This window comes from Strigops habroptila, chromosome 2, assembly GCF_004027225.2.
Source record: "Strigops habroptila isolate Jane chromosome 2, bStrHab1.2.pri, whole genome shotgun sequence".
NCBI classification, from domain to species: domain Eukaryota; kingdom Metazoa; phylum Chordata; class Aves; order Psittaciformes; family Psittacidae; genus Strigops; species Strigops habroptila.
Genome location: NC_044278.2, coordinates 57541886 through 57566709, shown reverse-complemented (window position 1 = coordinate 57566709; position 24824 = coordinate 57541886). Strand labels below are relative to the sequence as shown.

At 40.4% G+C, this 24824-nt stretch overlaps 1 protein-coding gene across 7 annotated transcripts in view; it reads left to right on the top strand.

The window, feature by feature from the left end:
- The first annotated feature begins 519 nt into the window (after nucleotides 1-519).
- REV1 (REV1 DNA directed polymerase) overlaps nucleotides 520-24824 on the top strand; it is a 60305-nt gene continuing 36000 nt past the window's right edge. For 2 of the 7 annotated variants that reach the window (XM_030475854.1, XM_030475850.1), the window contains exons 1-5: nucleotides 520-936; nucleotides 16329-16395; nucleotides 17015-17147; nucleotides 18849-19017; nucleotides 23058-23207. In XM_030475854.1, the coding sequence (XP_030331714.1) occupies nucleotides 16339-16395; nucleotides 17015-17147; nucleotides 18849-19017; nucleotides 23058-23207 (509 nt within the window). In that variant the 5' untranslated portion in view covers nucleotides 520-936; nucleotides 16329-16338. Of the gene's footprint in view, nucleotides 937-1460; nucleotides 1994-14070; nucleotides 14159-16328; nucleotides 16396-17014; nucleotides 17148-18848; nucleotides 19018-23057; nucleotides 23208-23901; nucleotides 24015-24824 lie in introns of those variants that run through there. The other 5 variants (XM_030475852.1, XM_030475855.1, XM_030475856.1 and 2 more) reach the window with 5 other exon arrangements.

The following is a 24824-nucleotide window of genomic DNA, read 5'->3' as shown; positions in this document are numbered from 1 at the left end:
TTCTTCCCTGAGCAGCGGCAACAGGAGGTGGAAGGGGTGCGGGCGTGCTTCTCAACTCCGCCCGCAAGCGGGCCGTGCCTATGCCGGGGGCAGCACACCTGCCCGTCCCGTCCCCGCAGGCCGCCCCCCCGCCCGCACGGCGTCCTGCCCGCTCACGGGAGAGGCTGCGGCACTGCGAGCACAGCCAGCTGCCCGCCCGATGGCTCCGTGCCGCCCCCGCCACAGCGATCCGCCGTGTGAAACGCCCGCCCGCGCCGCTGCGCTGCACCACCAGCAGCAGCAGTCCCCGCGCTTGAGACGTGCCCGTCCCGCCGCCAGGGGGCGCCGCCGCCGCGCTCCCTCCCGCAGCCCACCCAGCGCTCCGGCGGGGAGAAGAGCCGTGGAGGCGCGCGGCGCTGCCCGCGCCCGCCCCTCCCCTCCCCTCCGCGCCGTCACGTGCCCGGCGTGAGAGCTTCCCCCGGCCCCGCTCGAGCTGCGGCGCCGCACGCGGCTTTCCGGGCGGGGAGGAGGCGGGGCGCCAGCCGCTAGGGGGCGCGCCACCCCCCGGGGGCGGGCCGGCGGGCCTGCCCGGCGCGCGCCGTTTGTTGACCGAGCTGGGGCTGGTGGCGCGAGACTCTCTCGTGACGCGCTCGCAGGAAGGGCGGGCGGGGGGGGGGGACGGGACAGGAGGAGGGGCTGTTGCTGCCGGGGACACCGAGAGGGGGAGGAGGAGTGAGAGGGAGGGAGGAAGGAGGGAAGGAGGGAAGAAGGGAGAGCGCGGCCGGGCTGAGAGCCGGGGAGGAAGAGAAGAAGGCGGGCAGGAGGCGGCGGTTGCGTGTGTGCGTGCGTCCGTCCGTCCGTGCCGGGGGGAGCCGCGATGTGAAGCCCCCACACGGCCCGGCGGGGCAGACGGCGGCGGCAGCGCCCCGGGAATGTGCGTCTGGGACGCGACGAAAGGTAAGCGGCGGCGGGGGACTGCTGTCGTCCCCCTCACAGCGCGGTGGCCCCGGCCCCTCATGGTGGCCGCCCGGCGCTCGTGAGCGCGCCCCCGTGCGCGCGTGAGGGGGGCGGCTCGGGGAAGGGGGGAAGAAGGAAGGAAGGAAGGAAGGAGGGAGGGAGAGAACGGGGAGCGGCGGGGCCCGCAGCCGCTGCCCTGCCTCGCCTCAGCCTCTCCCTGGGCCCGCGGCCTGGGCCTGCCCCTTGTCCCCGCCGCAGCTCTGCCGCCAGCGCGGGGCTCGGCGGGGCCGGGTGCGGGAGGGTTGGGGGGGGGGAGGAGGAGTGCAGGGTGGCGCGCGGGGTTATGTAATCGACGCGGGGGCCTCGCCCGCGCGCGCGGTGCGGGCGCCGGGGCGGGAGGAGATGGAAGGAGGACGGACCCCCGGGCGCGCGCGCGCGCGTGCGTTCTTCCTCTTTCCTCCCGCCCCGCTCTCCGGCTCCCCCCCCCCCGCCCCCCCCCCCAACTTGCGGAGGGTGTGCCAGGTGTGCGCGCGCGTGTCTGGGTCAGCCGCCCCCCGCCGCCCCCCGGCACCTGCGCGCGTGTGTCACATGGGGCCTGCGCCTCAGACACAACACGGCTCCGCGGGCGGGCGGGCAGGGATGCCGCCGGCGTTGTGCCAGCGGAGGGGTCACTGCAGGGAAAGGAGGAGGGGGGAAGCCCGAGCCCTGGCGCAGCCTTGCACTCCCGGGCGCACCGCGCGCTGTGCCCCTGCCTGCGGTTTTCCGCCGTGTCGGTCGCAAGTTGTATTTGCTGAGCAATAGTGCTGGGTGTAAGAAAGGAAGAGGAGCTGTGCTTGCTAAGTAAGCCTGTGCTTGCAAACATCGAGGGACAGATGTGTTCGCTGATGCTGCTTCACCCCATCCCCGTCTAACGTCGATGCGTTTTGCTATACAGTTACCATTGACTTGACCTGTGATACCGAGTAAAAAGCCCCTGTTGGGAGATGTGCGGTAATGGCAGAAATGTGTGGTAATGATACGTTAATCTTAACAAGGGAGAGGAAGATAATAATCACAGGCACATGATTTTTTTGGTAGAAAATCCATGTGTTGTATGCTGTAATATTCCATTATTTCTGATGCCTTAAAATTAATGTCAAAGTCTTCAGAATGACAGGGCTGTGAATACTCTGTTGCTGTTAATGCAAAATTTTCTTCATTAAAAGATGAGTGGATGTTTGTTCCACATCTGGATTTAAAATCCGTGTCCAATCTCAAATTTGTAGTCCAAGGAAGCAAAATCCGGGGATTATAATTTTATGATCCAAATTCTTTATCCATTTAGATGATATTGTTGCTCAGGTAGAACTGTTTTAAACAGTTCGCTGATCACCAAGAGGTGTTAGTTTACATTTATAGTTTACATTTATTTTTGGAATAGGTCTGTCTTACTGAGGTTTATGACATTCAACACAGAAATCCAAGTCCCTGACAAATTCTTTCCCACGTTGTCTGGAAATACCTGTCTCCAGGTATTACCCATCTGCACCATTCTGGTCTTCCATTCAGTACATTCCTTCCAGTGGACAATGTTCCAAATCCCTGTTAGTAAATAATCTCAAGCTGTCAGGCTGGAGGTCATTGGTAGGACGGTATTCGTAGAGGCACAGTGCAGACACCTGCCTTGTGGTTCACTGATGTATGACTACTTGAAGAAAGATGGTTTTAAAAGTAAAGCTCAAAGAGGAAAAATATATTAGCATATTTCAAGCTTGTATAGTAAACTGATAAAGTGCATTTTTCTGTGTACAGTACATGTGTCTTCAATATGTTATTCAGTAGTTGGCCTTTCAAACATAGCGCCAGTCTGTCTTTCTGGATGGTACATGTGTACTATTAGTCACAGCCTGTTCTGATGCAGTGACAGCGTGTTGTAACTGAGTGCTGATTTTGGTTAGTCTTTTCTGATCCCTTCATCCACATGTCTTCTTTTTTTAAAGAAGTTTCATGGCAAATTTTCAATCTTTCTACCATCCCTTTCCATAACTAGGGAGAGTGAAAAAAAAGAAAGAAAGAATGATTCAGACAGAAGACTTGGTTTTGGGTAGGTAGAAATAAATTACTCTGATTACACAGACCTTTTTTCTTAATAAATCACTTGTTCAGGACAAGTAGGAAAAGAATAACTTGTCTGACCCTGCCATGTGCTTTCGCCATTTAATTTGTTAGCTATAGCTTATTTCATGAAGAATGATTTTTTTTTTTTCCATGGAGAATGGACATTTTTCTATTTTAATTAAAGGTGTATATTATTATCGCTGAGATCTCTGTCAGCTCTTAGAAGCATCTTTGGCTGGTATAGGTATCACAAGGGAGCTAAATATCCAAATGTTGAAACCGTCCGTCAAGAACACAATGTAGATTAATTTAGTGACAGTGCTGTGTGTTTACCTAAGCACAGCAAAATGAGGAAGAACTGGAAGCAGATGGAAATGAGAGTGGCCATGGAGTTAAAGTTGAAAGGAAGAGAGCAGATCTAACTAGATGCAAAAAAACCTTAAGGAATTCTCAAGCAAACGTGTAATATAGTATTCTTGTGCAAGTGTCTTGTTTTAAGAGATACATTTCTGTAGTGCTTCTCCCCCAGCAGGTTTCTGCTTTGTTGTGGAAACCAGACAGCATTTTAATTGGAGACACAAATGCCTTTAGAGAGGGAGGCCTCCCGTGTCTGTGGTCCCCCCACTTCTGTGTTCCATGTGAAGTAACTGGCACTCCTAAGGTAGAAGTCAGAATTAGGAAATCCTTCATTCTCACTCTTCCATGGAAGAAAGGTGAGTGTGTACAAGAGCTTTAAATCCTGGGTCGTGATGATAACTTCCATTCCTGTGGCTTATATTTTCAACACAAACTGAAGGACTGCTGCTACTGTAGTTAAGGAATCTGTGACTGTGAAATTCACCTAGGAGATACTTTTAGTTTATTATACCCATAGAAAGGATTGTTGTATCTTCCATATTCTTTGCTGTAAATGCCTAAGCAAACCATAGTCTCTGAATTTCAGTGTTAGCTTTTGGTGAAAGTAATATTTTGTTAATTGGGAGGGTGGGGAATGGGTGCTTCTTTCCTCTCTCAAGGCTTCAGGTCTCCCAACTGGTATTCTACCTATTTAATAGCGCTGGAGCTAGTGGTTTGAAATTTAGTTGCTTGCATAAGTAAAGCTTAGCCATATTGTGGTTTATTTTTCTGTGTTGATTTTGCTTTCTGTTCCCAGCACTCTGTAAATACTTGAACCAAATCCCAACATAAGGGAGTTACTGGTTGTAACCTCCTCATTTGGTTTGCTTGAATTCATGCAGACCTTTTCAGCTTATTTATGATTTATGAAAGTAAATAATCCTGAAAAAGAGAAAACTAGTTTTTCTTAGGAAAAGGCACTGCTCAGGTACATTGCAGAGTAATTCTTGCAAGTGCAGGTAGATTGGTTTGAATGCCAAAACATGAAAGCAGTGGTGAAGCTGCGCAGAGTATGATTGAGAGCTCCTCTCAGGTTTTTCCACATTGACTTAGAGATGGGCAGTATTCTGGCAGGGTGAGGTATGCAGTGGATTTTGGCAGGATCTTGGGGACTGTTGCTAACATTTGTCAGGTTTCAGTTGTCAGTGAATATCCAAAGTGAAATAAGGTTCTGTCCACCATGTTCATGACCTCATCTTTCTGAGGTGACTCAGATTAGCCGTTAGTCCAGGGCATGATGAATCAGCATCTTGGATGAATGGTTGTACTCCACTTAGATCATTTTGGAAACCTAGGAGCTGTTGCTGTTTAAAGGAAATCATGAGATAGCTGATAATTTTTCAAATAGGAAAGCCTATGACTCCATGTCATGTAAGGTAAATGATTAATACAGTTTACCAAGTAAAGTGAAAGAATTTTATCATTTTTTGCTTTTGAATGCAACTCGCAGTGGAAGCAAAGAACTAAAATAATAGCCTGTTTCGAAAGGGTACTGTTCCTGGTCTCTGAATCTTCCTTTTCTTTTCAGGAAACATTAGAGCATTGGGAAACTGGAAAGACTGGCTTTTCAGTCACTATTTCCTAGATTTCTGTGCTAAAATTGCATTATTTGGTGAGCAGTTCCAAGAATCCTCTTACAAAGCTATACTGGGAGAGAGGTAGGGGTAATGACTTTTCTCTCTGATTTCTGGATGATCGGGAATTTGAAGTTGTCAGTGTTGCCTCTCCATAATGATTCCTGTAACTTCTCTGTTGATTTTTAACCTAAGTTGTACAAGCATCATGTTTGCCTGGGATAGGCCATTTTTGCTCTGTGGCCTTTTTCATTGATCTGTCTACACTAAGCAGCAGTATAACACACTTGTTTCAGTGTCAGAAGTACTTAAAATACCAACTTAAAACCACTTGATGCCAAGAATGCAATTCAGATTTGAGTTTTATTCAGGGATCCTAAATAAATTAGAGCATTTTTGTTTTTAAGCATTTAAGGACTTGGAAAAGTGTTTTCTAGAAAACACGGAAACGCTGTGCTCTGTCTTTCCACTTTCCTATGAATCTAGGAGGAAACTTAAGAATGTATTGGATCAGATCAAAAGATTGCATAGGTAATAGTAAAGAAACAAACATACTGGCATACTTTGCCTTTATATTCTGAGTTCCTGTAGTTTGTTACCTTTTTTAAAAAAAAAAAAAAAAAGGTTTTTTATTCCATTCATCTGTTCAACCCATATGGACTTGTGGCATTCTTGGTGTCCTGTCAGAGAATCTACAAATAAACTAGGCAATAGATGAAAAAATATTTAAATATTTCGATTTGTTTTGATCTCTTCACTTACTAGTTTCATCTGATTCCTCCTACTCTTATTGGTCTGAGTTGATGATAAAAGTAATATCCGTGGACTAACCAAAGATGTAGAAATTTGAGTAGAAACTTAAAACTTCAAGGATAAGCATAGAAGCCATATCTTGTGAAGATTTTACTTCAAAAAGATTTTGCAGCTTTGAGAGTTTCAAAGGCAAATCCAGAAAAACATTTGGGAACTTGACTGTGCAGTGTCAGTTGGAATTAAGTAATGTCATTCAAAAGCTGCTATGAACAGAAAATCTGCCTATTTAAATACTGAATCTGTAGTCATCAGTACTTTTCCTGGTAAAGTTACTTGAGTCTTAAGAGTTCTGCTACTGCATGTATGTAGTGCTGTCCATATGTGAGTAGGGAGAAGGTCCTCCTTAGGATGTGACATCAGCTACCACTTGAGATTCTGAAAAGTAGCTGTCTTACCTCTCTTTTTCCCTGAAAAGCCTGGCCTCATCAGCACCTGCTCAAGGTACTGGTAACATTGACTTGAGCAGAAAGCACAACTGCCCTGGGCACTTCTGGAAAAAAAAAACCAAACAACAAACCCCAACTTGTAGAGAAGAAGTAGTACCTTCTCGTTACATTAGTTAGATCATTGGCCCAGAAAGTGGATTTATTTCCATGCTATTTTCTATTGCCATAGTGGTTAATCTGGGTAGCAAGCAATCAAATTGATCAGCAGGAAAGATAACTTTGTTGTGTATATACATGCACATGTGTGCACACATACACATATATATCTACAGACATGTTTATCCAAGCAAATACATCAAATCAATCAAAAATGTGTAGTCCCTGTGGACAAGAGAGCATTAGTCTGCTGGCATGAAGTCTAGGGGATCTGGGAAAGCTGACAACAGTGTATGTCAAAGGTTTTCACCAGCACAATTCCTCTGGATTTGATGTTAACAAATTGAGAGCGTTCAGACTCCTTGCTTTAATTGCCTCATGAAAATTTTCCAAGTTACTTATTTTCAAACAGTTATACCTCCAGTTACCCACTTGTCCAGCTTTTGTTAAATTTTTCTTTTCCTTCAGGAAGTCCTAAATTGTTCAGCAGCAGCTCTTCTCATTATATGGGAGGAGGGATCATGGTTTGCTTATGGTACCTACCAGCTGCTTTACCTGCGCCTCAGCACGGGCTTCTTGTGTAAGACATGAGTTGCGGGACCAGATTGTCATCAGACTGAAGAGTGCACAAACTAAAAAGTTCCTAAACAAGTTCTGTTGATTTATTAGGTAAAAAAAAAAATTAACATCCCAGTCTTCCTTTTCGAATAAAAGAGTAACACAGTTCTCTGTTCTCAAGTACTATTGACAGCTAAACATAGAGGCTTGAAGGAAGACTACCCAACTCCTATGCTCATCTTGTTTATTGTTTCAGATCCTGAAGTCCAAGAAAGATAATTTCCTTTTGGTGATTTACGATCCACACAGTATGTTGATATTGAGTGTCCTGATTCCACAAGCTATGCTTCTTATTCTGATTCTATTTAGTGGCTTTTATTGTGGAATCTAGGCATTTAGAAGCTGGCATAAAGATTGTGAGCATTCAAAATCCTCTTGTGGTTAAAGCCCCGAAAGAATAGAAGTGCAGAAGAGAAATAATGAAGCCAGTTGCTGAAGTCCACTGAAAACTACCAGTGTATTGTGACAAGAAGAACACTTGTATTAAAGATTTCATACTTTAACTAATAAGTGAATTGAGCTACATAGTTAAATATAGCAATGAAAATTTGTGAAGAGCCACTCATTGCTGAGGAACTCCTCTGAAGCGGAGAGGGGAACTTCTATCAAAAAATGCAGAAATGTTGAACCTGAAGCCAGACTTCTGTATGTCCTGCTTTTGACTGGGATAAAGTTAATTTTCTTCTTAGTAGCTGGTATAGTGCTGTGGTTTGGATTTAGTGTGAGAATAATATTGATAACACACCAATGTTTTAGTTGTAGTGCTTACTCTAAGCCAAAGACTTTTCAGTTTCCTGTCCTCTGTCAGTGAGGAGAGGCACAGGAAGCTGGGACCACAGCCAGGACAGCTGATCCAAACTAGCCAAAGGGATATTCCATACCACAGAATGTCATGCCCAGTCTATAAACTGGGGGGAGTTGGCCAGGAGCCAGTGATCGCTGTTCGGGTCAGGCTGGGCATTGTGCAGCAGGTGGTGAGCAATTGTGTTGTGCATCACTTGTGTTTATTGGGTTTTATTTCTCTCTCTCTTCTTCCATTTTATTATTATTGTTGTTGTTGTTATATTTACCTCGATTATTAAGCTGTTCTTAACCCACAGGTTTCACCTTTTTCTGATTCTGTTCCCCATCCCATGTGGGACAGGGGGTGAGTGGGTGGCTGCATGGTACTTAGTTGCTGGCTAGGGTTAAACCGTGACAGAGAAGAAGAAAAAATCAACCAACTTAAACCACTACTTGTGACAAGCTTTAAATGGACTGTAGATGCTACTGAGTGTTATTCCTAGAGGGGAATGAAACATTGACAGTTAGACTCAAATTGAATCTGGCTTGCTATTTTTCAAAGAACTAACAATCTCAAATGCCATGTATAAAAGCAAGAAGAGTATCTTCTTGAAAACAGATTGCTCAGAGCTGGTGCAGACTGTGCAGTGGTGCGGTTGTCTGTACCTCATGCTTATGGTTCCTTAAGTTGTGATGATTAAAACAGTATTATGTCCGGGACTCCCAAGTCAGTTGTGAAAACGTCTAAACACTTTCATCCTGTACAGCTCTCATACAAATGATTATCTGCTGTACAACTGCTTTAGGTCATTGTGATGATTTGCCAGCAAAAGAAATGTGTATTTCTTAATTGTTACTTGTATGTAAAGTATTTAGTCCTTGTTAAACTGATCTGTAATAAAAACCATTTTGAGTTGCAAAAAATAGTTTGGAAACTGGATTATTTTAGCGAAGAGTTGCTATGTCTCTTGGGGAGTGATTGAACTGAAGGTCAGAGTATCACTTCTTTGCTGTCAAGCTCGAATGTGCTGTCGTGGTTTAGACCCAGCCAGTAACTCAGCAGCACGCAGCTGTTAGCTCACCTTCCACTTACGCCCCACCCAGGGTGGGATGGGGAAGAGAATCGAAAGAATGTAAACCCCATGGGTTGAGATAAGAATAGTTTAATAACTAAAGTAAAATACAGTGATAATAGAAAGAATAGCAACAATAATAATAGGAAACAACAAGAGAAGAAATGAAAGCTCAGAAAACAGAAGTGATACATAATACTTCTGTTTATGTATCTCACCACCTGCTGACCAATACTCAGCCTGGCTCGAACAGCGAGCTGCATGATGAGCTCTGGTATGGAATACCCCTTTGGCTAGTTTGGGTCAGGTGTCCTCTGTCTGCTTCCTTCCAGCTTCTTGTGCCCCTCCTCACTGGCAAAGCATGAGGGACTGAAAAGTCCTCAATCAGGGTAAGCATTACTGAGCAACGACTAAAACATCGGTGTGTAATCAACATTATTCTCAGACTGAAGCCAAAACACAGCACTGCAGCAGCTACCAGGAAGAAAAATAACTGTTACAGCTGAAACCAGCACATGCGCAGAACACAGTTTTAGAATACTCATCTGCACATAAGGAGTTGATTCGGAAGGACTTGGTTTTTTTCCATGCTTTGTGTAAATTGTGTGGTATGTCACCTTTCTAGCAAATGCTGTGGATGTTCATATTTTAGAAAAATATTATTTCTAAATGTTTCATATAAACAGTTTTGCGTCTAATTCGTCCAAGGTTTTAATGATTGTTCTATTGTAATTTATATACTTAGGTTTACTCACAGGAGATGAGGGTTATGTTGGGTGCTTCTGGGGACAGATACTTTCCAGGTGTCCTTCAGCTAATTTCATTTTTATTTAAAATACCATCAGATATTGAGCTGCAAAACAACTTGCTGGTTGACCCTGTAACATCAGGCATCAGGTGTTTGTAGCTGGAGTGATTATTGTATGGGCACACATGGCCTAATAAGGCGAGCTGTTCCACCACAAAAACTCTTACCCTATGGAAAAAAGACTTTGGATTTGTCTGATGCTTTTGTGAGTCAGTTCAGCTAGCTGAATTGCACTTAGCACCAGTATGAACCTAGGGGTCATGGGAGATCGGAGGTGGTACAGAGATTAGGAAGAGGGAATAAAGGCTGTTAGGCCAGCAGAGATTGAAGAGCAGAATTATCCCTTTTGGTGGCAATCTGCCATCAAGTTGCCTCAACCGTCTTCTGAAACTTCACCCTGGGAGTTTATTTCTCACCTAGAATAAAATTAAGTTGCTTTGCAGCATACTAATCAGTTACCTTAATATGGAACAGTAGTGTTAACTCTGAAGATTCTAAAATCACAGGGATTTAAAAATACAGTATCTTAATTTAAAAAAAAAACAACCCTTCAAACGTCTTTTATTTTTATGTTCTTTTGCTGGATTCTGAACCTTTCAATAGGTTGTAGAAAACAGTTTTAGACCCTGTAGCCACAGCTTTTTTCCAGAAGAGCCGCCAAGAATAGGACTCTCTTGTGCTGAGAAATGTGTAAACACGTAAGACAGCTCTTTCCTTAAAGAGCTTGCAGACTAGTGCCAAGTAGAGTGGCGAGTTTGATGTGGGAGCTGGAATGTAGATGCATGAAACTCAACAGGCCACAAAATACCCACTTGATGGCAACAACTTTTAAGCCCTGTTGAGCTGGGATGGATTCAATCTACAGTTCAAGCAAAAGATTCTGATACTCATTAGCAGTGGCCAAGATATCCATACTTCCGTTAGCAGTTAGATTTACACCTTCAAGAATAAGGTTTGTGGTGTCTGAGTATGCTAATTAAATCAAGGTCTTTTGTGTTAGAGGACATTGGCTGCATGTTCACTCTGACCAGAAATGCAAAATAGCTGTTACAATGTGTTACACTTTCACTCAGCTTTCAGCTACCTGAAACTGGATTATCTGTATTAGATATCACTTCTGCCATGTATTTAGACACAAGTTGGGGAGGATTATTTGTAGAGTCACAGTGGAGCCTCATCTTGTCTTTGGAAATTGTTCATATGCTTTCCTATAGTGCAGAGCCATAATGTGTGTATTCTGCCAGATTAAAGTTGGCTACTTGAAGAGGCAACAGAAATGTCTCTGTACAGTATACCTAGAAAAGGGAATCTAAGGAGTATGGCAGAGACAACTCAAGTTTGGGCAGGATTAGTAGTAACCTGGAATTAAAACGTCCGTCAGGATCCATGTTCACTTCTTACAGGGTCATTAAGATCTGTATTCTGTGCTCCCAAGCATTTTTCCCTACAAATAGCTGTGGGTTTGGTCTGGATTTGTCTGCTATCTGTGTTATCCCAGCTGCCCAAGATAACAGAAAGCCACTCATAACCACACCACCCTGAGTTTAAAGTATTTTAAAGAAATAAATTTCCTGCCTCAGACTGTGTGTACTACAGATGAGATTAAAACAAGTAACATCAAATTCACAAATTCCATGTTCTGTGATCTAAAAATCTCAGTTGCTGTGCAACTCTCCTATCCACATAGACATATTTACAGAATTCGTAAAATGCAGATTTAACATTTCATTCTGTTACCTGATCTGTAGGCTTGGATTAACAGTCTTTAATAATAGGATTAAGTGGTGGTTGATTGGGAAGTAAAATGCCAGGCCTGTGAAGCAGTCCACAAAGGGATGTTACATATCCTTTCCTAGTGGGCTGTATTGAGTATTCCTGAACTGCCAGTCATGTACAAAGCATCAAAACTCTTAGTTTCTCTTCTAGCCTCAGTTTTTAAAAGGGTCACCCAATAGCAATTTGGATTTTGGTTGAAGAACCGTATTTTGTAGAATGGTAAGATTTTACCATATGTATGTGGCGTAGGAAGAGATGCAGACCCAAAACATGTTAATTTTTGTCACAAGCATTCTTAAGTTGTCTTTTTTTCTTGAAAGGTTGTTTCTCTTGCACAGAAAACTTTGATTCTATTCCTAGGAATACTGTTTCTACCTTTACAGGCTTTTGTGTCATTTCAGAGCGTGTTGAGATTTTTTTTTTATTTTTTTTTTTTTTTTAAGTTGACGAAGATTTCTTTGTGTTCACAGGTCCAGAGTATGAGCATTTCAGTTTTATTTTAGAAGTTTTTCTCTGGGCTAAGCGTCACTGTATAGTTTGTCTTTCAGGCTATAGAGATACCCTGAAAACTAGTAACTGTGATGGTTTACTTTCACTCTTGAATTTGTGAAAACAGAGAAGACTTTTCTGAAACAAGTTAGATACTATAATCACAAGAAAGATTTAACTCTTGTGTGAAATTGGCCAGCTTGTGATGGGTGTTTAAGTCCCTTGTCTTGATTTGCACTCCCTCCCCTCTACCCCCTGCTTCAAGGGTTCTTTACAAAGCATTTCTCTTACTCATCCCTTCATCATGATTCCTATAGACAGACTATGGTATCATCCAGTGAGCATGTTTCAAATCTTGCATGACTTTTCCTTTGATTTAATATATCCTTTGCAAGATATCTCTCATGCTCATTTGTTCCTTAGGTTTCAGCAAGGCAGTTGCTTCATTCTCAAGGAAAAATTTTCATTGTAAACACGAGTCTTTAGCAGTGGGGATTCTCCTTAGTCCAGAAACTGGTTCGTTACTCAGTTCCTAGACCTACAAAGGGAGAAAGTAATCTCCCAGGTTTTCATATCAGCATTAAGAAAATAATCCACAACTCTCAAGGCTTGAGACAAGGGCATCTAGTAGTCACTGGAGTACCATGTTCCTAACTTGTGTGTTTGGAATTTACGTGGACTGGCTGAGTCAAAAATAACTTCTGCCAAGGAGATGGCAAATCATTGTCAGATGTTGTAAGTAGGCATTACTGCCTCACTTTTCTAGTTTCGCCGGCTCTAGGAAGACAACTTTTGAAAAGTTGATATGATACACACTAACCTAAAATAGTTTTGTTTTTCTGATTTCTAGTTTTAATCAATCTAGGCACATACCCATGATTCTGATTTTGGTTGACCCTACTGTTTGTGGTGTTCTGATCTAATGGCTTTTAGACTAGAGGACTTTCTTCATCACCTCCCAGTGTCCTGAATAAAAATTAAATGTTTTTCAAGGTTTCAGAAAAAAACTTACCCTCATGAAAGCAGTTCTTCAATTTATCAGGCATTAGTTTAAGCAAGAGGTTGCTGATGTAGAGGTCAGTGTAATTATCTATCAAATCCAATCTTCTCAAGAACTTGATGATTGCAGTAAAGAACATCTTTGTTAGACTGATGTTGTGGTGACTTATAGTGTGCATTTCATACAGTCTTGAAGGTTCTTCGCTTTGGGTTTGGGTTTTGGGTTTTATTTTTTTAGAGTAAGAGTTTCTTTTTGTATGAGATTTTCTTTCTGATAGACTTAAAATCACAGAACAGCCCAGATTGGAGGGAACCTCAAAAGACCATCTAGTCCAACCTTTCATGGATACGGAAGCCTAGATGAGATTATCTAGCACCCTGTCCAGTTGCAGCTTGAAAACCTACAGTGATGAGGACTGTACCATGTCCCTAGGAGGTTGTTCCAGTGATTGATTGTTCTCACTGTAAAAAATTTCTTTCTTATCTCAAGATGAAACCTCTCTTTCTGCAACTTTTGCCCATTGCATCTGGTCTTTTCCATGTCACTCCTAGTAAAGAGAGAGCTTCTGTCCTTTTCATAGCCACCCTTTAAGACACTGTCATCCTTTATTATGAAGGAGAAAGGGTAATCAATAGTTAAAATTCTAGAGTCTCTTATGAGTTCATACACTGATACCTATAGTATCTAAAAACACTAGATGACATTTTCTTTTATTTTTTTCTTGAACTTATTTTTCTGTTTCTTCCAAGATTTTCTTATCCAGAAGCAATAAATTAAAATTACAGTTGACTTCAGCTGATGGAAAAATTAGTTTTTCCATATGAAAGAAATCATCTAGCATTTCTAGTATGTACTGTCCTCTACAGGAAAAAAAGTCAATTTTGAATTTCATGTGGTCACCTAAGTCATGTCTCATTTTTATCACTGCTCCTTAAGAGTTCTGTGATATCTGTTACGTATAATCCAAACCACTGAAACGAATTTCAGAAAGCCCAGTGTCTTGGAAATTGATCTCTAGGTAAGAAACATCGGCACCTAGAGAGAAAATGCAACATACTGAGGAGGGGTTGCTTTGCTTTGCTTGTTGGTGTACAGCTCATCTCCTTGACATGTGATTAATCTTCTTAATTATATACATATGTGTAAGTTACGTATCAAATTACAGCAAATGTAAGAAGAGTAGAACCAGGTGCATCATGATCTTCCTGTTTTTGCAGAGGTCCTGAAACATACAAGAAGCTTGTCTTTTCAAGGTAGTTATGCCCGCTTTGACTATAATTCTTTGGTTGCCTAATATGTCATATTTGCAATATTCCATGAAAATCATAATATTTATTAAAACTTTCCTGCAGCTGTGTCTTCTTCTGCAATCAGACTTGCCTGCAGACGTGGATGGGTTAGCTGGATTTCAGAGTATGCCTGCCTGGTGGCTCTAGAACAAAAGGGATTTAAGAGGCGAAAGCTAGAATTTAGCTTTCAGCCAGGTTCAGAGAAAACAAAATATTAATGTGATAAATGAGGCAGCCTCCAGAACAGCGCATTAGAAGGCCTGGATAGGAAAATGACCAATAAGAGCTTTTATCTCCATCCACAGCTGTATGTGCCTTCTGGTAGGCTGGAGACTGAGTGAAGGTTCTGTTACTGGGTAATGCTATGGGTAGTCCAGAGAATAAGTATCTTCTCAAAAGCAGACAAGGATTTTTAAAAAATGGTTTGACTTCCTTCTGTGTTCTGTGCATTTTTATGGAGGATAAAGGAATAGAAAATAAATATTCTAAAAAATAAAGGCGACTAGCTGTCCTGGGTTCAGCTATAGCAGTCATTTTTCTCCTTCTTAGTAGCTGGTGCAGTGCTGTGTTTTTGACTTTAGTCTCGGAACAACGCTGGTAACACTGATGTTTTTAGTTGTTGCTAAGCAATGTTTACTCCGACCAAGGACTTTCTCAGTCTCATGCTCTGCCAGGGAGGAGGGGAAGCCGGGAGGAAGCACAGACAGGACCCCTGACCCAAACTGGCCAAAGGGGTATTCCACACCACAGCACGTCATGCCCAGTATATAAACCCGGGGGAGTTACCCAGAAGGCCCAGATCGCTGCTCAGGTAGGGCTGGGTATCGGTCAGCAGGTGGTGAGCAATTGTATTCTCTCCTCTTCTTATTTCCCTTATCATTATTATCATTGGTGGTATCAGTAGTGGTTTTGTATTATACCTTAGTTACTGGACTGTTCTTATCTCAAGCTGTGGGAGTTACATTCTTCCGATTCTCCTCCCCATCCCTCTGGGAGTGGGGGGAGGAAAAAAGGGGGGGAGTGAGCAAGTGGCTGCATGGTTCTGGGTTACTGGCTGCGCTTAAACCACGACACTGGCTTAAAGCTTCCTTGTAGTTTCAGAGTCCTGTCTTCACTCTAAGAGACAATAGCCCTGAAAGTCAAAACAGTGTTTTTATTTAGGGAACTGATTGGAGTAGAGAGAGAGATGTAATAGCAGGCAGTGGCCTCATGATCTTACTACATCATTAATATTTTAAAATTAGTGTTACAATAGCTATAGTTAATGTGGATCACTTGGGTGCAGTGAACAGTTGGCCACAGTCCAAAATGTTTCTTCTTCTCTTCACCAGTTCTGTTCTAGCCAACTGATAGCTCATCTGGGGACACTGCCGTGTACAGCTCATGGGCCAGGGATAAGTGTCTTGCGTAAAGGAAGACGGCAGTTTGGCTGGTTTTTTTATGTATTTTTGGATGGTTTATTTATTTACTATTAAGCAACACAATAAACAAACAAAACCCCAAAGAAATAAATCACAAACCTAGCTGTAGATCTAGATAATTCATTGACCATAAGATGGCTTTTGGTTCTTTTTGCTTTTATGTGATGTATTGCATTGGAGCAACAAGTGTTCAGACCTTTTATAGTTGGCTGTAAATCCATTGGTGAAATCCAGTCTCTAATACCAGGAGGTGTTTGCCTGCATCCTGCCGTGTAAATAGTATCAAATAGGAAATAAAAGAGTGTGAGCAGTACGGGGCAATATTTTGCATGAACAGTAGCAATTGTATTTAGGAACCTTTTGTTACTCATTTTTTGTAGGAGATGTATGATGAGCAGGAAGAATTTAATAAATCATAATGGAAACAGAACATTGTACCGAGTTTTTTATATTCTGGGTTAATAGAACAGAATGTGCGTGTCTGGTTTTTGATACGTAGCAGGAGCTACAGTATGCATTACTACAAAACTGAAGAACTAGGTTTTTATGCAGTTTTCCATTTCTAGGTTAACTGCGTAACTTAAATACTTTAGAGAAGCCCATTGAAAAATGCAGTCTTTGCTAATCTGTCGCTGGTCTGTAATGCTTCACTGAAATGCCATTGGTGATATTACCAAACATGTAATTGATCAAGAATTGTTCTTCCTACGCAGAAGCTTCAGTATGAGGCGGGGTGGATGGCGGAAACGGGCTGCCGAAGGCGATGGCTGGGGAATATGGGTATGTTCAAAACCAGAGTGGTTTTATTTTGTTTTATTTTTTTCCAAGTGGTAAATGGCACTGTGGTTAGAAGGGTTTACAATGTTGTTATATATGCTTCATTTGAAAAACACATCATGAAGTCCAAAAGAAATTTTTTTAAATTACCAGGTTTTGATGTCTTTGTTTGCAATAATCCACTAGATCACATTATTTATCAGTGCAGACCCTTAGCAGAATAGCTTTAAATAAAGCAGAATAGCTTTAAATCACCATTTGAAAACTAAACAAAATAATTTTAAAACTGTGTATGGTTGTCTCCACCATATTCTGTGTAGTTGGACAAACAATAACTGAGGCACCTAATTTGCATAAATATTTATAGTACTACTGTCTCATGTATATTTAAGAACTGAAAATACATGGAGCCTGATGAATATTCTCTACATTGTTTCTTTAGGCAGCGACCCTCTGATTTAGCATCCAAACTTGCATCATTTCCTTATTTCTTTCTTCTTCTTTCTTTTTATTCTGTAAGAATTTTTATATACATAGAAGCTTTTTCTTATGTAATAAGGTAAAAGAAGTATGAAATAAATTCTGCCAAGTTGGTAACAAGATGTTTTAACTTAAAAACTAGGGAGGGTACATGTCGGCGAAGGTCAAGAAACTGGAGGATCAATTCCGGTCAGATTCAGCCATACAGCACCAGAGGGATGGAAATTCGTCAAGTATCTTTAGTGGAGTTGCCATCTATGTCAATGGCTTTACAGGTGAAGTTTTTAGTTTGGTTTTTTTTTTCTTTTTTTTTTAAGAATCTGTCCTGTTTTGTTCTAATGTTTGTTTACCATCCTAAGTGGAGTAACCTATAAAACGCAGCAGTTTGCAGCCAGGTAAATACCTAACAATTACTGTGTTTTGCATATTATGTTTCTTTGTATTTCATGATTAAGGTTCTCAATATAAAATCAGATTTAGGATCTGAATGTAAATACTACTTTCCTAAATCATTTACATGAATGGCCACTGATAGAAATAGGAGTAAATTTTTCCACCTTTCTGTGATGTTATTATTTCAAATGAAGCCTTTTAACTTCCTCTGTATGCCTGTATGTATTACATTTTTAATTTTCCGAACTATTGATGGTTGGAGCGTATGCATTAAATTTATGTTTGGGTGGATATGCTGGGGATTTCTGCCTCAGGGTGGTGTAATACTTAAGACAGTAAACCCATTAATAGCAGAAGGAGGATCAAGAGAAGAGTTAAGAGGTATGTATGCATTCTGTGTGATGGACTGATAGGGCACGTTAACTGGAGTAAGATTTTTAATCTACCATACTTAAGTTCATATTTCTCCTGGGTTCTGTAAAGCAGCTTAATAACCTTTTTGAAACTTCCCAGAAGCCTTTTTCAGGGACTTGTGCCAGGAATGTTGTGACTGTTACATAACTGATGAGTACAGCTTCTGTGATACGGAGCAGTGCTGCTTTGAGCACAGGGCTCAAACGGACTCAAAAAGGTTGAGGTGGACATGTTAAGCTATTAATACATCTGAATCAGTTATTTAATAGTTTCTTTAGTGAAAATGTAGCATTTGCATATTCCTGAAGGTACTAGTTCCTAAATACAGCTCTACAAGATAGTTGTCTAGTATTTTGAGAGTTGACAGTAGGCCACTGGAAAGAACTGTAACTGTTTTCTTTAAAAATTTTTCTTCCTTCCTGTATTGATAAATTTTTTCTCTTTTTTTTTTTCCTTTCTATTTTTTAGTATCTTCTGCCAGATTTACTGTTCAAAACATTCTGTTTGTGCTGACCCAAACATTTTGGTGCTGCTGCAGAGGTTTTCCAAAAGCTAAAACCTTTTTCTTTTTCTTTGTTTTTCCCATCTCTGCTTGCAAAACAAATACTATTTTTAACATGATTGAGGGGGTAAGAAGAGAAGGTAGTTTTTAAGGTATTCTTTGTTCCCTGTAACAATTCAAGAATAACCTGCTACTACTTCAGTAAATCAGGAATTGTGTGTAGGAGTTCTGTGCTGTTGTTCAACCCTTTTGTTATTAATTCTTTTCTGTTACTTCTGGGTAGAAACTACTCTCCCAAACTCTGGTGAAAAGATTAATGAGTTAATCTAATTTTGTGTTATGTTGATGTAAAGTGGTTTTTAATGTAGTTTAGCATTAAATCTTGAGTCCCATCCTGTCCATCCATGTTGCCCCCCATTATTCACATTGTAGAAGGATCCTCTAGAACAAGTAGAATGTTTACATTTTGAATCAGTCTCTTCAAAAACAGAGTTTTCTACATTTCTTCAGAAATGTTTTTCTGGTTATTTCTTTGAAGAACTTGTTTTTTCAGGAGAAAAACAATGGTTTCCACACTTTCTAATCATGGCATCATATTTCTCAAAATTGTTTTTCTTACTGTATTTGCTGACACAAAACAGGAATATTTCTGGTTTTAATTTTACAGATCCCTCAGCTGATGAATTAAGACGGCTAATGATGTTGCATGGAGGCCAATACCATGTGTACTATTCCAGATCAAAAACAACTCACATCATTGCCACAAATCTTCCAAATGCCAAAATAAAAGAATTGAAAGGAGAAAAAGTAGTTCGGCCAGAGTGGATTGTGGAAAGGTAAGTTTAGGTCTATTGCTTTTGGAGGTTTCTCCTTTTGGGAAAGAAAAATCTGGAAAAATTATGGAAAATTGTATTTCGAGATTAGGGATTAATTTAAAATAAAACAGTCCTTGCAACCGCTGAATAAAAATACCACTGTTATATTGAAGATATGCTGCTTAGTGATTGTTCCCTAAGAAACTTCACTAAAAACATTCAAAATCTGAGGAGTATCAGGAAAGTGAACATTATCCTGTTGATTCCATTTAATATCCAGACAGTTGACCAGCCTTTGTGTCAGTATGTTTAAGTATCAGGTGATAATTTTTCACCTCTTGCCTTGTGCCTTGCTTAAGTTTCATTTCATCTCCAAATAAAGAACAATTAAAATAGTTTTCAAGAAATTGAAATTAATCCATCTAAACATTTATTTTGTGAATTTGTAGCAAAACAAAAACAAAATTCAAAAATTCCAAACCCACAAAGAATTTATGTTCTTTGATTCTTCCATGCACTGTGGAATACATAGGATCAACTGAAGTTGTCCTCAGGTCCTTGAAAAAGATGATAGCCAGGCTCAGAGCAGTTAATCTGGCTTCCATCTGTCTTCTTCTATCTGAGGAACCCATGGGAAATAGTACAAGCAGCAGTATGTTCTGGAAATCATTCTGTCAGTGTCATGCTGTTCTTAACTAGCCTCTTTCCTAGGCACAACCATCAGAAACAGGCAAGGAACTCTTCTGCATACATACTTGTAAAATCCTGTCTGTTGTTCCTGTTCTCAGTTTGCTGATTTTTCAGTGCTTCGGATTCAGCTGTTTGTTATCATGTGTCTTTATGGTAAATTTTTAAAACTTCAGTCAGAAGGTTCTTCAGTGTGAAAAAGACTTACGGTACATTTTTTTTAAACAGTTTTAGGGCCTTGACCATGAGTTTAAGGATATGAAAAACTAGTGGTAGGTGTGGTTTTACTTGAAAGATGTGGCAGTTTTCATTGATTCAATTAAAGCTCACTATGTTTTTAACCAAGCTGGTAAAATCAATTCGTATACATTCAGTAGAGACTTGCTAGAACCTAATGTATGATATCTCCTAAAATATTCTTTATGATGTCTTGTGTTCAGGTTCTGCATCTCCTGGTTCTGGAAGGTTTTACTGTAGAGTAAGGCAGAAGAACTGAGTATAGACAGATACATGGGCTTGGGCACAGGGAGATGGGGATCTCACTGTCTCAGGAGAACAGGGTTTGTGTCTGAATCTGGAATAAAACCTGATTTCACAACCACCCCTCATTTGTTTCCCCTTCCTTTCAACAGTATTGAAGAACACTCACTGGTTAAATACTCCATCTCTGTGTATGGAATACCAAATTATGCTCTCCTCACTAGATCAGTTGGTGAAAATCAGTGCAGTGGATGTAGAAGTTCCAAATGTATTGAGTATTCATGTGCACATCATGTTAGTGCAATATGATGAGTTTGTGATTTTTTTTTTTTTTTTTTTTAGTTTGGTTAAGAATCAGCCCTAAAATGTTACTGTCACAAATTGCTGGTAAAGCAGTGTTGTTAGGTCATCAGTCTTGTCATCCAAGGTTGCAAAATGAAAAGGTCATTTGTCTGTGGAGCTTTGATTTATTTCTTTGTGTGCACACATTATGATCTAGTCCTTAATTACATGATCACATGCTGTCTTTATTCACTATGGTACCTGCCACATTCTCGTCACATAAAAGATTGAGTTCTGGTTGCAAATTGCTAATTCAGTGACTTGTTCTTTGCTGCTTGTCTTTGTAACCCCATTCCTTATTAACTGCATGTGATTCAAATTCTTTGCTGATAATGGAATAAATAATTGATTCCTGGCTCTTATTGGTGCTTATCACAATAGCATCTGTCTACTTTCCAAAGATTAATGAACTTACCACAGCACTTATTACAATGGTTATTGTTTTCATTTTTTTGTTTGAGAGCCACCAAAATGACATTAAGGTAAACCACCAAAAATGTCAATAACTTGGAATATACCATGTGAACTATCTAAGATTAGGGTTTTTTTAGAGTTAATTATACAAGGATGGTAAGGCACATATTGAAGTTCATTGCTGCATTAAAAGCTTTGCATATTCTGAACTGTGAACATTCTGAACTATAGTCTAGAGTCAGAGACTCAAAAACCTGTTAAATGCAGGTAGAATTTTGGTTTAATTAGCATCACATAGAGATCTTGTGGTAACAGTAGTTGCAAAATCCAGTATTGCAGAGTAATGTGTGGTTGCTTTAGTGACGAAATCATGCTTTGAGCGGTGTTTGGACGAGCGACCTCCAGAGGTCCTTTCCAACCTAATTTTTTTAGAGATTATGAATTCTGAGATACAGGGAGTGTGGAATGCAGAAAGATGTTGAGTGATGCATCTAAAATAGGATTCCTGCTGCTGCATCTTAATACAGTTTGAAAAAAATAAACCGTGTGTTGATCTAGTAATGCAGCTACTCTTAGCATGAACAAGTTCTTACATAAATGTGGGGTTTTGTCATCTTGAAATTGCAGTAATGATTTTGAAATACCTGTGTGGCTACACGCGCAGGTTAATGTGGTGATAGAAGAAACAGTCTAACCAGGCATTCTAAAAGTTTCATTGCTGCATCACCGCTTTCTGTACAAGAAGGCTTTGGAACTTCACCATGTGTATTTTTAAGTCTGTTTAGCAATGTTTAATGTAAAATGTTGTTCCTTTATGAGTGCTGTATAATCATGTATCAAACAATATTTAATTGATTGATTTATAGGGCTGTTTTTACTATCCCATTCCCATAGAAACCTTGGCAGGTCTCTATGCCTAACTAGTTTTAATTTATATAATTGGGAAATGCGATCTCCCACGATATTCTTCTCTAATTGCAGCAAGAAAGCTCCTAAGGGCTTTTGTTCCACTGTCCAGCTCCCTTGACAGTAGTACAGATTGGAGATAGTTAAAAAGCACATCTCCAAGAGAAAACATTCAGGTGTTGAAGAACAGAAAAACAGTATCTGTCACTGTGCTAAATTTTCTTAAAAAAAAATAAAAAAAATCCAATTGTATCTTCAAAGCTGAACACTGATATTAAGCTGCTTTGATATGAGAGAGGTTTCTCTGCTGTGAGAAGTTCTGTCATCTCTGACCCAGTGTTCTATATGAAGAGTTGTATATGAAGAAGAGGTAAAGTATAGGCTGGGAAGGCTGTTATGTCTACTGCCAGCAACAAGCATTGGGGTGGAGAAATGAAATAATGCTGTGGTGTGTTTTTGAGAGGGTTCCATTTCAAAGGCCGTGACTTCCCTAAGGAATTTAGCAGTTACTGAAGCATAATTGCAGTTTCAGTGGAAGAAGAAAAAGAGGGAGATACAGTGGAACACATGGGACAGAACTGAGATGATTGTGGTAGATATTTATGGAAGGTCTATTTGGAAATGATTCTTCTGTCTAGCTTTCTTCAGTGAATTTTCGCACAACAAGGGGTAATTATCCTTTTGAAATGGAAGAAGTAGTTCTTTTCTGTTTGTGAACCACATCCTAGCTGACCTCTTTCACATTCTACCCAAATTTGCTTGGAATACATGCCTTTGCGTTGTTTCAAGTTAAAGAGCTCAGTCAGCATTGTTCAGTTAGAATAACCTGCACCACTCACGGCTGGTTTTGGTTTTGTTTTGCTTTTGGGGATTTTTTTTTTTTTTTTATCAGGGCTTTTCTTAGTTTGGTTTTGAAATTAAATATTTGGGGGGTTTGTGTGTCAGTTGGGGAAGAGAAATGGATGTAGACAACTGACCAACACAACTGTGCAAGTATCTGTTGTAGTACCAGTCACCACTTCACAAATTACTTTTCAGTTCAGTCCAGTTCATAGTGGGAAAAGGGGTTGTGGGAAAGAGAAGGGACCACAAGTACATACAGCCGAACAGCAAAAAGCAGTGACCAAAGTAACAGTTCATTGTGCATGAGGTATTTTTTAGCATAGAATGTTTGGGGGGTTTTTTTAAATGTCATAAGTAGTAACCTGTTCCTTTTGGTTTTTTTGTTTCAGCATTAAAGCTGGACGTCTCCTCTCGCACATTCCGTATCAGCTTTACACCAAGCAGTCAAGTGTTCAAAAAGGTCTCAACTTTAATAGCATATGCAAACCTGAAGATGCCATGCCAGGTCCAAGCAATATAGCTAATGATCTCAACAGGGTGTAAGTGTTTCTGATCTTGTAATGCAGATGTTAATCATTCACCCATAATGGGTTTGCGTTTATAACTACATAGTATTTTAAAAATTCATTTCAGCTTTATAGGAAGGAAGCTCTGAGTCCCTGAAATTTAAAAATAAGGTATACCTATATAAATAGTTGAGGACAGAACTACAGTTACCTTGACTCCAAGCCTTGTCTCTAGTCTTTGGACTGCATTTTGCTTGATAACATAACCTATGAGTCCTAGCATGTAGCATATCTGTATGGAAGCAACAGGCATATGTTAAAGGATTCTGACTAGTGACACTGAAAAGTAGGTCTTCATTTCAAAAACAAAAAGGTGGGATGATATGATTACTTTTGCTAAAGGTGCCCAGGAACAAATGTAAATGCATACTACTTGCTAAGTTCTTTCTTTAGCTTCTTTAAAAAAAAACCCCAAACCTCACAGCATACCTCAAGTATGCTAACACCATGTTGTCACACTTGAGAGAGAAGATGGATTAAAAAATCCAATTACAATATAAAAAATTCTGAAAGACCTTGAGAAGGGAATAGCACAGAAAGCCCCAGTGAAACTTTTTACTGGCAAAGGAATTGGAATTTGGAAAGAAACCTTTCACTTGAACAGACTGTTCTGTAGATATTTATTTATTTATTTATTCTTTTAAGAAGGTTCCTGCATCTTTTTCAGAAGCACGTGTGTGGTGTTTAGAGGCAAGAATCATAAAATTAGAGAATATTTGAGGTTGGAAGAGACCTTTGGAGGTCATCTGGTCCAATACTACTGCTAAAGCAGGGTGAAGGATATTGTATAAGATACTGTACTTTCTGATTTTTAATTGTGATCTGTGTTCTTCCACAGTCCTCTGATTTATTTAAAATCCAGTTCTGCATAATGCTGAGGAGACTTTAACGCACAAGTGGAATTTGCCTATATTTAGTAAAAATAAAACCACTACCACAGAATCGATATCCTAAGCAGTATTTCTTATGTGTGTTTTGAACAATGAGTGATACAATTACCATTGCCTCTTTCTGTTGCATTGTTAAATGTTTTTTAAATGAGAAGAATATTTGGAATATTCCAAAAATATCAATTTAGTCTGAAAAGCGTAAGTTTAAAAGCCTACTCTACCCACTGATGCTAAATATGTACCACCATCAGCCATGCAACTCCTCAAAAATTAACCAAATTGTTGTCACAGTTAATTGGCTTTCTGGTTTCACTGGTATACTGGATAGCTAATTATTTCCCACCTATTTATTTGTGCACTTAAATTGCTAGCTTTGGGAGTTGGGATGGTTCAGGGGTTTTCAGCAGATCAAGAGTATGCACAACTCTTGGAGACTTTGGTTTTAATTTCACTTAGCGTTTGTTACAGAGTTAATTTCTTGAATGAAATCTTTCCCTGTACACTGTCAGAGTAAATGTAAGTTGCCAGTGCACTTGTGGCAGAATATTTTGGTTTATATGCTTAGAAGACAACATGCAAGTTTTTGTGTTTTTGTCAAAAGCTAAGGATGTGCTTGATTTATAGAGCTTGAACAGATTTTTCCTTGAGCGAAAATAAATCTAACACATTAATCTAAAATAATTTTCTAAAAAATAGTTGG